This window comes from Thalassophryne amazonica, chromosome 10, assembly GCF_902500255.1.
Source record: "Thalassophryne amazonica chromosome 10, fThaAma1.1, whole genome shotgun sequence".
NCBI classification, from domain to species: Eukaryota; Metazoa; Chordata; class Actinopteri; order Batrachoidiformes; family Batrachoididae; genus Thalassophryne; species Thalassophryne amazonica.
Window position 1 is genome coordinate 87578321 of NC_047112.1, and position 14179 is coordinate 87592499.

A 14179-nucleotide genomic window follows, 5' to 3' on the forward strand; every position below is an offset into this window, starting at 1 on the left:
AGGAATATAATTTCATCCTTAATAATTTGATCCTTTGTTGTCCTTTGACCTCCACATTCGAGATATTACGAGGACTGCTTTCTTCTATCTGCGAAATATAGTGAATATTCGTCCCATCCTGTCTAATAGCTGATGTTGAGACCCTGATTCATGCATTTATCTCTTCTCGATTGGACGACTGCAATGTTTTATTTTCAAAATGCTGCTGCCAGACTCTTGACAGGAAGCAGAAAGTTTGACCACATTACACCCGTTTTGGTGTCTCTTCACTGGCTTCCTGTCTCTGTGAGGTCAGATTTTAAGGTTCTGCTACTAACATATAAAATTATTCAGGGACTAGCACCTTTTTTAGTGCAAAGTTTGCAGGCCACAGAGCTTTCTCTTATCATGCACATGTTTTGTGGAATGATCTCCACAAAATGTAGAGACATTCAAGTCCAGACTTAAGACACATTTATTCTCCCTTTCGTGTGGCTAGCATACTGGTATAGTATGGAACTATGCTTCCTGTCCTTTTAAATTCATTTCATTAGTAATGGAACAGGTCTTGGCCTCAACTTTATCTAAATTCTGGGTCTGAAGCTTAGGGCTAGCAGCCGGTGATCACCTTAGTACTTTCTCTGCTTTCCTGTTGATTTACTGCCGGTGAATTTATACCTTAGGTGTAGTTTTTCTGGCCGACTGATTCTTCTCTTTTTCTGGCTGTCAGAGGCACGGATAGCCAGGGCTACTGAAGACATGGTGCCAGACCTACCGTGAAATGCCACACCTGAAGTTGGTGCCGCACACTGCAGTTTGCGTTTAGAATGGACATTGCTGCGGGAACAGGCCCACTGACAGCATTAGGAATGCTGGATGACCCCTCACATTCGCTGCTGTTTGGCACGTTGGTGAGGTGTTCTCTTCACGGATGATGCGAAGGAGATGTGTTGCACTGCATGAGGCAAATGGTGGTCACACCAGATACTGACTGGTATCCCCCCCAATAAAACAAAACTGCACCTTTCAGAGTGGCCTTTTATTGTGGGCAGTCTAAGGCACACCTTTGCACTAATCATGGTGTCTAATCAGCATCTTGGTATGGCACACCTGTGAGGTGGGATGGATTATCTCAGCAAAGGAGAAGTGCTCACTATCACAGATTTAGACTGGTTTGTGAACAATATTTGAGAGAAATGGTGATATTGTGTATGTGGAAAAGTTTTAGATCTTTGAGTTCATCTCATACAAAATGGGAGCAAAACCAAAGTGTTGCGTTTATATTTTTGTTGAGTATATATAGCACCAAATCACAACAAAGTTGCCTCAAGGTGCTTCACACAAATAAGGTCTAACATTACCAACCCCTAGAGCAAGCACACAGGCGACAGTGGTAAGGAAAAACTGCCTCTGATGATTTGAGGAAGAAACCTCAAGCAGACCAGACTCAAAGTGGTGACCCTCTGCTTGGGCCATGCTACCAAAAGAATAGACAATACAGGAACTTATACAGGAAATTTTGGGAGATTTGGAGATTTTGATTTCCTGTTTTTTGTTTCTTCACATTTGTAAAACTTTGTAGAAGCCTTGCAACTGTTAGAATGGCCTATAATTTTTTATTATTATTATTTTTTAGTTTCTCGTGATACAGGAAGGGCTCTGTACCTTTTTTTTTTTTGCTCTCACATACACCATGTTAGATAATGCGGCCCATCTGCCTGTTGGACTGTCTCTCGCATTGTGCCTCCTGACACAAGGGAGCAGGCTTTACACAAACACAAAAGGGGGTTTAAACCCCAGCTCAGTGCTACAGTTCAGACTTAACTTAGGGATGATCTTTAAACCTCTTTAATCTTCAGTCGGTCTGTGTCTCATAATTACCGCCTGGTTTTCCCTCCTCGACTGTGCTGTGCCTACACATCTCCAGGCCACCATGTTCTCCTCTTGATATCCTCATCTCACCTCACTGCCTTTTTCTCACCCTCTCATTGAGTGTATGAGAAACCATGTGTGCTTGTGTGAGAACATTTCATTCCACATGCCATTTAACATGGAGGTTGTGATTGCAGAATCATCACCATGAACATCATCATTGTTATGATCAGCCTCTCCAAGAGCAAAAGGAAGAGCAGCAGCAGCAGCAGCAGCAGCAGGCAGATCTCATAGACTTAGGTCTGGACAAGGAGGCTGAGGTAAGGAGCTGTAAGAACACACAGCCAAACCACAGAAATAATGTTGGGTGTGAAGCGATTTCAGGGTTTTGAGCAGGAAAGGTAGATGTCGTGAAGTATTCATAACCTGCTCCTTCAGCTCTCCTGTGTCCTTTTCCTTGGCTACTTTTCTTTTCTGCAGTTGTAAGTCACTGTGACTCTTGACCCTCATCATTATGAATAAAAGATGCAGCCTTGCTGTTGCCATAGTAACCAGGTTGAGACAGCAGTTTGAGTATGTGTGCACCTCTATGCACACATGCATTTTAGGTTGTGAACATCAGAGAGGGACAGAAATGCTCAGAGCAGGGGTGCTTTGAGAGCAGAGTGGATGTTCAGACGGAAAGGTCGCGGTGTCTCTCAAAGGTGGTGGAGGTCAGGGTTAAAGAAAGCGGAGGTCGTCCCCACCTGGGGACACTTGCGGCACATTAATAAGGCAGCTGCTGCAATGCAACAACACTGAGTTCAGTGGCTGCACTGAAAGTTGACACGGTCCATAAATGTCAAACTCCTCTGTTGTCTGAACACTCACTCAGCGGCATTTTCCCTGTGACTGTGGTTTCTGTTTGACAAACATTAACAAAGCTTCAGGGGCGCAGTGTACAGAGCCAAAGTACGATTCAGTAGTCACTGTGGGAAAATGTTAAAGTTTCGCTTCAGAGAAAGATGCTTCTTTCCATTCACTTTGATTTTGCGCCCCGCGGCCATTTTGGAATATGACGCTTTGATACGCTACATGCATTTGGCGAACAGTTGCAGAAGCTTCAACAATGGTCAACGTTTGTGCAGTCATCGGTTGTTCAAACGGAGGTGATAAAAATGAGGCAGGTCGCTCATTTACAGGCTACCAGCAGTTATTGTGCATCAAGCAGCGGAGTGTTATGAGCTTTCTAAGCGATGCAGAGACCTGGCTCAGCAGAGCATATCTGAAGGAAGCTTTAATATGGCCAGAACCAAGCAGACCGCCCGTAAAATCCACCGGAGGAAAGTTCAGATGAACAAGCTGGCTACCAAAGCCGCCCAGAAGAGCACTCCGGCTACAGTCGGTGTGAAGAAGCCTCAAAGTTACAGGCCCGGCCACCGCTTGCGCTGAGAGAGACTCCCGTATAAAAAAAATCCACCCAAATTGCTGATACCGCAGGCTGCCTTCCAGCGCCTGTGAGAGAAATCGCTCAGGACTTCAAGACCGACCTCCGCTTTCAGATTAATCGGCTGTGAGCTCTGCAGGAGGCCCGCGAGGCTGACCTGGTCGGCAGCTTGTGGATCGCAGCTCGGTGGATTTCTGATTGCGGCGGATCTCTCTCCCAGCGCCACGGTGCCCGTGCCTGTAAAGGTGAGGCTTCTTCACACCACCGGTAGCCAGAGCGCTCTTCCAGGCGGCTTGGTAGCTATCTGCTTCCTTGGAGCTTTTCCTCCGGTGGATTTACGGGCGGTCTGCTGGTTCTGGTCATATTAGCTTACGCTGTGAAACTGCCGGCCACTTTCGTTACAATCGTCATTAAATTCAACAAATACTGAAAAACAATACAGATCCACTGAACCAACTGCTACACATCGATCACAATAAACAGCTTTATCTTGAGGGTTTAAAGCCTCGTAATAAGTTTTCATTCTCTCTATTTCTTTCACACACCAGTCGCGGATAATCCAAGATGAAGACAGTAGCTGTCCCGCAGCAAATCAGTCACATGATTGAAAACCTCTATAACGGTAAATGAGAGTGCATTTTTCCATCTGAATCAGAAGTTCAAAGTGCTTTACAATGATGCCTCACATTCACCTATTCACACAGACACTCACATACTGATGTCAGGATGCTGCCATGCAGGAGCTCACTACACACTGGAAGCAACTTGGGGGTTAAGGACCTTGCCCAAGGGCCCTTACTGATTTTCCTTCAGGCTGGGGTTTGAACTGAAAATCCTGTTGTCTCAGGCCCAACGTTTACCACTAGACCATCACCTCCCATATCTGATTGACATACAAATGCAGAGAGATTCATTTTGGTCAAAGCAGAAAACAGGTGCACCTGGAGAAATTCCAAACAGGTACTGCATGCCAAACTACCCACAGAGGAAAAGCCCACAGAGTTGAAAAGTAAGTCAAGGTCACTGGCCTTCGAATCCATATGAGTTCAATAGGTTGCAATAGGTGCCGAGCTACGTTGCGGTGAAGGATTTGACAGTTGTGACCACGGGTAACCTTCAAAGTAGGTCAAGGTCACTGGCCTTTAAACCCATGCGAAGTACTCCTCCAAGGCATGTACCCACCAAATATTACGTTTCTGCGAGCAATAGGTGCCGAGCTACGTTGCGGCGAAGGATTTGACAGTTGTGACCACCGGTGACCTTCAAAAGTAAGTCAAGGTTACTGGCCTTCGAACTCATGCAAAGTACTCCTCCAAGGCATGTACCCACCAAACATGAAGTTTTTGCGAGCAATAGGTGCCGAGCTACGTTGTGGCGAACGCATTGCGGCCGGACAGACGATGGATGGACGGATAGACGGACAGACGTAACTGCCCAGCGTGGCGCTTGCACCGTGAGGCGGGGCATAATAAAAAAGCCTGCACACTTTTACTCCTTTGTTACTTCCTTTAATGTGACAACGTTTCAATCCCACTTGATGGATTTCTTTGGGAAGTCCAGGCCATGACCAGATGTTTAGTCATGAATATGGAGAAACACAATGTGTTATATCAACAAAGACAAGCAGGCAAGGGATGGCCCTGGCCTAGTATGCTCTGCTCCTGCAGACATAAGGAAAACAGCTATTTTTCCTCTACAATAGGGCACCACAGGCTCATTTGAGCCCTGCGTGATATCGAGGGATTTGACCACTTACGGGGACTGCCGCTCCCATTGCACAATATATACACAGCATAACTTCACATGGAAAAATGGTGTACTGTTTTGTTTTTGGCTGCAATCACCGAAGCAGTCGTGAAAAGTGGGTTTTTTTGTTTTTTTTTTGGTTCCCCATAGAGAAGGGAAGACAAGGCGAATGGGAGACATCGTGTCGGTAAGTGTTAGCCTACACAGCTTACCATAGTAGCTCCGTTCTCTCACCTGCAAAACTGCCTTAACGTGTTTGTGCTACAGGTCATAAACAAACTACAGCACATGTCCACTTTCCCACCGCATCGTCACTTTTTCTTTGCATTTTCACTTTGTTTGCTTGTAATTTGCCCAAAAACTCAGAGAAAATGCAGTTTTTTTTTCCCCAGGAAGTAGAGAAATTACGTCATATGCGTCATATTTTACTCCTTTAGCGCCCTCCCTCAAACAAGACTGCGGTGCCCAATTCTAAGTAATTCTTGTTACACTTTTTAAAGTGTAATTAATGGATGCATATGTGTTTACATGCATTTCTCCTGCATATTAACCCTCTGGGCCGACACCGTCGCATACGACGGCTAAGACCAAGCTTTACTAAATTATAAATAACTTTTTAATGATATGAGATAGAAACTTACTTTTTGTTGAAAAGTTAACTCCGCGGACTTTCGAGCCAGCCATCAGTCATCGTGGTACTCCTCATAGAAGCTGTGTGATGACGTGCGTAATGTGAGTGTCCAATCGGAATTGGTTCACCGTCACATGGTTTTCCAAATCCAATCGTAGGGGCAGAATTACCTCATGTGAAAAAGCCAAAGATCGTTTTCATGAGTGATATGTTACTAGTTGCCCCGTTTGAATAGCCCCCTGGGTGCTCCAATGAGTACATACTATTGGTCTCCATGTACCCTGCGCCATTACGCACAGTTATCAGTGAAGCAGACGGAGCACACGGAGAGCCTCTGATGACAATCTCACATGCTCAAACAAAGAGTGTGTAACTATCAGGATTGCTCCACTAGTTTACATGTGAATGTTACTGGATAACTCTGTTGCTTTCTCGGCGTAAAGCACTGGTTTACCATATCAATGGCGCGAGGGGGAGGGCCGCTTCCTCAGACTGTACGGAGCCAAAGTGGGCCAAAGTGTGAATGAAAGCTGCTTTGGGCACCAAACACTCCAAAACGCTAGTAGAATTAGAAGTTTAGCCCCTTTCACATTGGGGTAATCGTAGAGCTGCTCGAGCAGCTCTCCGCCCACTTTTAGGCACCATCTAGGTTGAGTTTTTCTCCCCCACAGCAGTATGTTGAGGGCTAAGAGCGTAGGACGGAAGAAATTAAACGTTAATTTTCTTCGGCGTAGAGTGCTGGACACAGTTTAAGCAGGTCTCCGCAGCACAGCGTTACTGCAGGAAAGTCTGTGCAACACTGTGCTCCTGTACACAACCAAAAACTGAGTGCGTGAATCCAGAGAAATCAGCTGAGAACATGATCACACAGCCCACAGCACCTGTGTGTGATCAGAACAGGGAATCGAAGCTCAACTCAGAAATCCAGAAACACAACAGGAAACAGGTCAGGTCTGGGGGTTCGCATCACTACGCTCACTCGCTCTCTCGTGCGCGCGTTCTCCTCACTCTCACTCTGTCTCTCTGTCTCTCTCTCTCTGTGTCTGATCAAACCTGTGACTTTAAAATAAAAGAGCACCCGCTGCATGTCGGTGCACTCATAAAACGTCCTGATCGATCAGGTCTGATCAAATCAGCGGAGCAACCGGAGGTTTAAAAGTTTAACGAGTCACAGCGTTTCATTCAGGGCAGCCTTTACCACAGCCTCAGCAGCATCTGTATGTACACAATGATAGCGATCCACCAAGACAAAAAAAAAAAAAAATAAATAATAATAATGTTAAATGACTCTGTTTTTGAGCCGCACCACACCTGCAGTAGAGAACAGAGCGCACTTCCACAGAGGCAGAAAATAGCACTGAACTGGTTTAATAGTACACGCGACTGTGTGCACACATTAAAAAGCGAACACACACAGCTGCAAGTATGAAACAAACACTGAAAAAGGCTGAGTACACGTGCATTTCAGGCGTATTTAAATGAAACACAATGCTGCAATGGGCAGCTCTACGAATACGTCAATGTGAAAGGGGCTTTTGTGATGTGACCTTTGTGTAATAGCAGACAGAAATTGCTTTGAGATGAAGACAAAAAAAAACAAAAAAAAACCGCACAGACCATTTTGTATATATTGTTCAAAATGTGCATTTGTATTTATTGTTTGAACCTTTTTGTTGTACAGTCTTTCACATAAGACCTCAAATTACCCTTATAAAGTGTCAAAACAGTTATTTATTATAGCGTGCTGTGTGTTTTGAATAAATGTGTGTGGAAAATTATTTTTCGCTTTACTTTTTCCTTTCTTATTTTGATTGTAACCTTTATTACACTTATAAAACACAACAAAAGCATATATATTCTGAAAGCACAGGTTGTCCTGAAAATAAAGACTTGAAAATAAAAACCTGATTGTGGGATGCAGGGAGAGCTGTTAACAGCAATAATAAAATGCCAGGTGAGTGAACTGTCCAAAAAATGCCCTCGGACCCCAGAGGGTTAACACAGTAAATATGCAAAACAATAAATAAATTATAACAAATGTATAATGTCTTTTCTCCATGTGACTCTTTGGCTGTAAATCATGCGCTGAATCTATTTTCTGACAGTTGTGAATTGAACTTTGTCTTATATGTACAGTATGACCTACTGGAGAGCAAAGATCTTCCAAGAATATTCATTGTCTCTTAAGAAATTTTCCACATCCATGATTTATGATTTCTGACCAAATTTTCAATGCTTAAATTCCTTTATCAGCTAAAAATAGATGCCTTCACTTGCCACCAGGCTGAATATACAGTATTCTTAATGTAGGAAAAAGAGAGAAAAAATAAGTAAAGGATCACTGAGTGACTGTGAAAGGAAACAGAGCAAATTCAGATTATACAGAAAGGCTGCTGCCTTTGATATGTAACTATTTCCTCTGGGGCACACATGTACAAAGAGGGAACATAAATGGTCTGTCCACAGTGGAGCAGAGACTAATGATGTTGGGGATGTGGCAGCCTGCTTTGAGGCCATCTGGTGAGAAATATCCTTATCCGGGATAGATAAGATAGTTTTAATAATTTGGGGTAGGTATGATCATAATCATTCATTTCATTTCATTATTTCATCTTTCCTCACCCCTGCCCCACCTTTCTGTTTTGCCATCACAGTGTACAGGTAGGTAACAGACCATATAAACTAAGCATGTTGTGTTGCATGCAACATCTGATGCATGTTGCTGTATAAAGATATTCCAAATAATCAGCGTAATGTGCAACTGAGGCCACATGTTTATATACCCTTTCGCTACAAACTTTCAATCTAATTTTTAACCAATGCCACATGTCATGTTAACAGCAATTCATATGTTTATTAGAATGTCTGAATATTTTTCCATGTTTTTTAATTCAAAATAATGACCAATTTTCAGTGAGCCAAAGGTTGGCATCAGTTTTGTTCAAATTTGATGGTATTGCCTTTTAATTGCTTAACTTGTATTAAACTGTCGGTGTAACGTTCCACAAGCTTCTCCGCAATATCCAAGGCTTTGGAATGCTCAGTACAATTATTTTGTTGTTTCCAAGCCACTGTGTCACAACTCTGGTGCTATGTTTCAGGAGAGGAAACATAGCACCAGGAGAGGAGCTTTCAGGCTCCTCTCCTGTGGAACCAGCTCCCAATTCAGATCAGGGAGACAGACACCCTCTCTATTTTTAAGATTAGGCTTAAAACTTTCCTTTTTGCTAAAGCTTATAGTTAGGGCTGGATCAGGTGACCCTGAACCATCCCTTAGTTATGCTGCTATAGACAGACTGCTGGGGGGTTCCCATGATGCACTGAGTGTTTCTTTCTCCTTTTGCTCTGTATGCACCACTCTGCATTTAATCATTAGTGATTGATCTCTGCTCCCCTCCACAGCATGTCTTTTTCCAGGTTCTCTCCCTCAGCCCCAACCAGTCCCAGCAGAAGACTGCCCCTCCCTGAGCCTGGTTCTGCTGGAGGTTTCTTCCTGTTAAAAGGGAGTTTTTCCTTCCCACTGTCGCCAAGTGCTTGCTCACAGGGGGTCGTTTTGACCGTTGGGGTTTTTACGTAATTATTGTATGGCCTTGCCTTACAATATAAAACGCCTTGGGGCAACTGTTTGTTGTGATTTGGCGCTATATAAATAAAATTGATTGAAAATTGATTGATGTTTGGGATTCTTGTCTTGTTGGAAGACCCATTTGTGACCATTTGTCTTTAGTTCTTTGGTTGATGTTGTAAGGCGTTACAAGAGAATATTCAGGTCATACTCCTTCTTTGAGATGCCATTTATTTTATGGAGTGCATCAGCACCATTTCCAGAAACCCCTACCACCACCACAACCACACAATCACAATATGATGCTCGAACTTTCCACCACTGTCTCATGAGACGACAACATATTACTCCAAAAATCCACAACCTTTAGTCTGGTGATCAAATGCAAACTTTTTAAAATCACTTTTGGGTAACTTTCTGGATAATGGCTTCCTCATTAGCCTTTCAGGCTATGGCAATGAGAGCTCACCCTCAAAGGTATACAAATAATGAATGTTTATTAATGCACTGATAAGAATATTTGCACAAGTTGAAAGGTGGCATGTTCCACCTTTTAACAAATGAAAAAAATTTCCATTCATTGTATGAATGGAAAACATTCATTATTTGTATTATATCACACTTAAATACATAATTTCCAAGGTAAAGTCCATGTGCTATAGGTAGCTTCCTGGTATCATGGATGCATTTCTATGAAAAGTTAGTGGAATTGTTCAGTGAAGTGAAATGGAAACAAAATGAACCGCAAATGGATCAAAATTGCATGAAAAAGTGTGGAAATCATACAGTGTTTTTTCTGTACAATGGTGAAAATAATCAATGCCACGTGACAATACAATCCACCAACCAAATGACAAGGATTTATTAGGTGTCTACATAGCTGGTAATTGATGATGTCACATTGATGTCACCTGATATCTCCAAAGAAATCAGTTCTTTATTCATAATCCTGGAGGTTTGTTGAACTTTTTGAAGTTAATTCAAAGCTGGGTGTTAATATGGTTATCCCTCCCGACAGTGTATAGTTCCAAGAGTCATTTTGTGCAATAGATTGTGCAGCTGCTTATGATGTTGAAGCTTGTGGAGATGACTCTTAAGTAGGAACCTTTTTTCAATCCTTTTCAATGTAAGAATGCAGTGGAGCTACAGGTGTGTCCTGAAGTACAGGCAGATGTGTTTATATTAAGTCCTAATTATGCCACTCAGTAAACAGATGCTTCTAAAAGTAGTTACGTTAATTTCTAAAATCTTCCATGCTGTTTATAGAGGCAGCTGTAAACGTTTTACCCACTGAAAATCTGACACGGTGAATAAAAACCAAATAAAACTGTTTCCACTGTTATTTTAAAAATAACACACTTTATATCGAAGTGAAGTAGACATTCTAATTGAAATTTCCTTCTACATCGGACGTTAAACTTGTACCAAGTCAAGATGTGATTCCTTGCCAGATCTGCTGAGATGACCATGAGCAAAATGGGATCAGCCAAAAGAATCACAATCAATGACCTAGCCCATGTACTGTTTGGTAACATGAAATCTGTGGACTTCGGGAAGCTTGAGTTTTCCAGTTTTCAGCCAAGGTGTATCTAAACGTATGGCCTCAACTGAAGTATTACTGTATGTGTGACTATGTGCCTTACGACTGGTGTGCTATATGTCTTACTCTCAGAATATCAACCAATTAGAGCTTTTTGGAGACATGTCCACACCACCTGACATCACCTCTCCATCGGTGAGCATAATCATAAGATTCACTTCACTTTGTGAAATTTTAATACGACCCCAATTCCAATAAAGTTGGGACGTTGTGTAAAATGTAAATAAAAACAGAATACAATGATTTGCAAATCCTCTTCAACCTATATTCAATTGAATACACCACAAAGACAAGATATTTAATGTTCAAACCGATACCCTTTATTGGGTTTTTTTTTTTGTGCAAATATTTGCTCATTTTGAAATGAATGTCTGCAACACGTTTCAAAAAAGCTGGGACAGTGGTAAACATACCACTGTCCCAGCTTTCCTTCTAACAACACTCAATAAGTGTTTGGGAACTGAGGACACTCATAATTGGATATAAAAGGAGAATCCCCAAAAGGCTCAGCTGTTCACAAGCAAAGATGGGGCGAGGATCACCACTTTGTTAACAACTACATGAAAAAATAGTCCAACAGTTTAAGAACAATGTTTCTCAACATTCAATTGCAAAGAATTTAATCTACAGTCCATAATATAATCAGAAGATTCAGAGAATCTGGAGAACTTTCTACACGTAAGCAGCAAAGCTGAAAACTAACACTGAATGCTCATGACCTTCGAACCCTCAGGCGGCACTACATTAAAAACCGACATCATTATGTAAAGGATCTTACTGTGTGGGCTCAGGAACACTTCAAAAAACCATTGTCAGTTAACACAGTTCGTTGCTACATCTACAAGTGCAAGTTAAAACTCGACCATGCAACATGTAAGCCATACATCAACAACATCCAGAAACGCTGCCGCCTTCTCTGGGCCCGGGCTCATTTGAAATGGACAGACGCAAAGTGTGCTGTGGTCTGATGAGTCCACATTTCAAATTGTTTTTGGAAATCATGGACGTCGTGTCCTCTGGGCAAAAGAGGGAAAGACCATCCAGATTAAAGATCCAGTGCAAAGTTCAAAAGCCAGCATCTGTGATGGTATGGGGGTGTGTTAGTGCCCATGGCATGGACAACTTACACATCTGTGATGGCACCATCAATGCTGAAAGGTTCATCCAGGTTTTGGAGCAACACATGCTGCCATCCAAGCAACGTCTTTTTCAGGGACATCCCTGCTTATTTCAGGAAGACAATGCCAAGCCACATTCTGCACGTGTTACAACAGCGTGGCTTCGTAGTTAAAGAGTGCGGGTACTAGACTGGCCTACCTGCAGTCCAGACCTGTCGCCCATTGAAAATGTGTGTCATATTATGAAGCTTTGTAGGTGGAATTCTTTCTCATTCTTGCTTGATGTATGACTTCAGTTGTTCAACAGTCCGGGGTCTCCATTGTTGTATTTTGCGCTTCATAATGCACCACACATTTCACAATAGGTGATAGGTCTGGACTGCAGGCAGGCCATTCTAGTACCTGCACTCTTTTACTATGAAGCCGCACTGTTGTAACACGTGCAGAATGTGGCTTGGCATTGTCTTGCTGAAATAAGCAGGGACGTCCCTGAAAAAGACGTTGCTTGGATGGCAGCATGTGTTGCTCCAAAACCTGGATGTACCTTTCAGCATTGATGGTGCCATCACAGATGTGTAAGTTGCCCATGCCATGGGCACTACACACCCCCATAACATCACAGATGTGTAAGTTGCCCATGCCATGGGCACTAACACACCCCCATACCATCACAGATGCTGGCTTTTGAACTTTGCACTGGTAACAATCTGGATGGTCTTTTTCCTCTTTTGTCTGGAGGACACGACATCCATGATTTCCAAAAACATTTTGAAATGTGGACTCATCAGACCACAGCACACTTTTGTACTTTGCGTCTGTCCATTTCAAATGAGCTCGGGCCCAGAAAAGGTGGCAGTGTTTCTGGATGTTGTTGATGTATGGCTTTCGCTTTGCATGGTAGAGTTTTAACTTGCATTTGTAGATGTAGCAACAAACTGTGTTAACTGACAGTGGTTTACTGAAACGTTCCTGAGCCCACGCGGTAAGATCCTTTCGACAATGATGTGGGTTTTTAATGCAGTGCTGCCAGAGGGATCGAAGGTCATGGACATTCAATGTTGGTTTTTGGCCTTGCCGCTTACATGTAGAAAGTTCTCCAGATTCTTTGAAACTTCTGATTATATTATGGATTGTAGATGATGGAATCCCTAAATTCCTTGCAATTGAACACTGAGAAAGATTGTTCTTAAACTGTTGGACTATTTTTTCACACAGTTGTTCACAAAGTGGTGATCCTCGCCCCGTCTTTGCTTGTGAACAGCTGAGACTTTTGTGGATGCTCCTTTTATACCCAATCATGACACTCACCTGTTTCCAGTTAACCTGTTCACTTGTGGAATGTTCCAAACAGGTGTTCTTTGAGCATTCATCAACTTTCCCAGTCTTTTGTTGCCCCTGTCCCAGCTTTTTTGAAATGTGTTGCAGGCATCCATTTTAAAATGAGCAAATATTTGCACAAAAACAATAAAGTCTATCAGTTTGAACATTAAATATCTTGTCTTTGTGGTGTATTCAATTGAATATAGGTTGAAGAGGATTTGCATAGCATTTTATTCTGTTCTTATTTACATTTCACACAATGTCCCAACTTCATTGGAATTGGGGTTGTACCATGTTACTGACAATTTGCCTTTGTTTGCCATCAAATCCAACCTCAATCACAACCTGTGCAGACCCCCGCGTCTCCAGCCAATGCCCTTGACCCCTCCCAGGGCCTCCAGCCTCCTACGGAATTGTTTGCTCCCTTCAATCCCGCGTCTGTGCCCTCAGGTAGGACTTTGTTCATCTTCAAGCTTGAACACACCACTGCTACAAGGCAAGCAGAAATAAACCCAGCAGGGGGCCAGAGTCAAGAAATGACATAAAGGAGAGCCGGGTAGTCAGAAGAAAGTGAGGCAGAGGGCAAAGGAGAGAGAGTAAAGATAAGAGAAGAGTTTGAAACAAAGAGAAAGGGACAGAATGGAATTGAAATGGAGATGAGGGGAAGGAGGAGAGAAGTTGGTGTTGAATATACAAAGCATCATTTGCTTGCTGCTTGAGATGCTGGTGGTTTATCTGTGGCTGAGACAAGTGTGGTGGACGCAGGAAAGTAGCAAAATATGGTATAAGATGTTTGAGGTGTAAACACAGGTTCAACCTTCCGACACCTCCCTTCTCCTCTGGTCAATGGTTGATGTCCACTTTCACTGCTGTATGTAGTAACTGGAGTTCAGGAAGTTGGGGATTAACAAGTGCGTAACAG

The 14179-nt window shown here is 42.8% G+C and overlaps 1 protein-coding gene across 8 annotated transcripts in view; it reads left to right on the top strand.

Moving 5' to 3' along the window:
• dab1a (DAB adaptor protein 1a) overlaps nucleotides 1-14179 on the top strand; it is a 929000-nt gene that overhangs the window by 891425 nt on the left and 23396 nt on the right. For 5 of the 8 annotated variants that reach the window (XR_004563183.1, XM_034180437.1, XM_034180436.1 and 2 more), the window contains 3 exons: nucleotides 2049-2171; nucleotides 10892-10954; nucleotides 13611-13707. Coding sequence is in view for 7 of the 8 variants with exons in the window: in XM_034180437.1 (XP_034036328.1) it covers nucleotides 2049-2171; nucleotides 10892-10954; nucleotides 13611-13707 (283 nt within the window). In the remaining variant the exon portion in view is untranslated. The remainder of the gene's footprint in view (nucleotides 1-2048; nucleotides 2172-10891; nucleotides 10955-13610; nucleotides 13708-14179) is intronic. The other 3 variants (XM_034180442.1, XM_034180439.1, XM_034180441.1) reach the window with 1 other exon arrangement.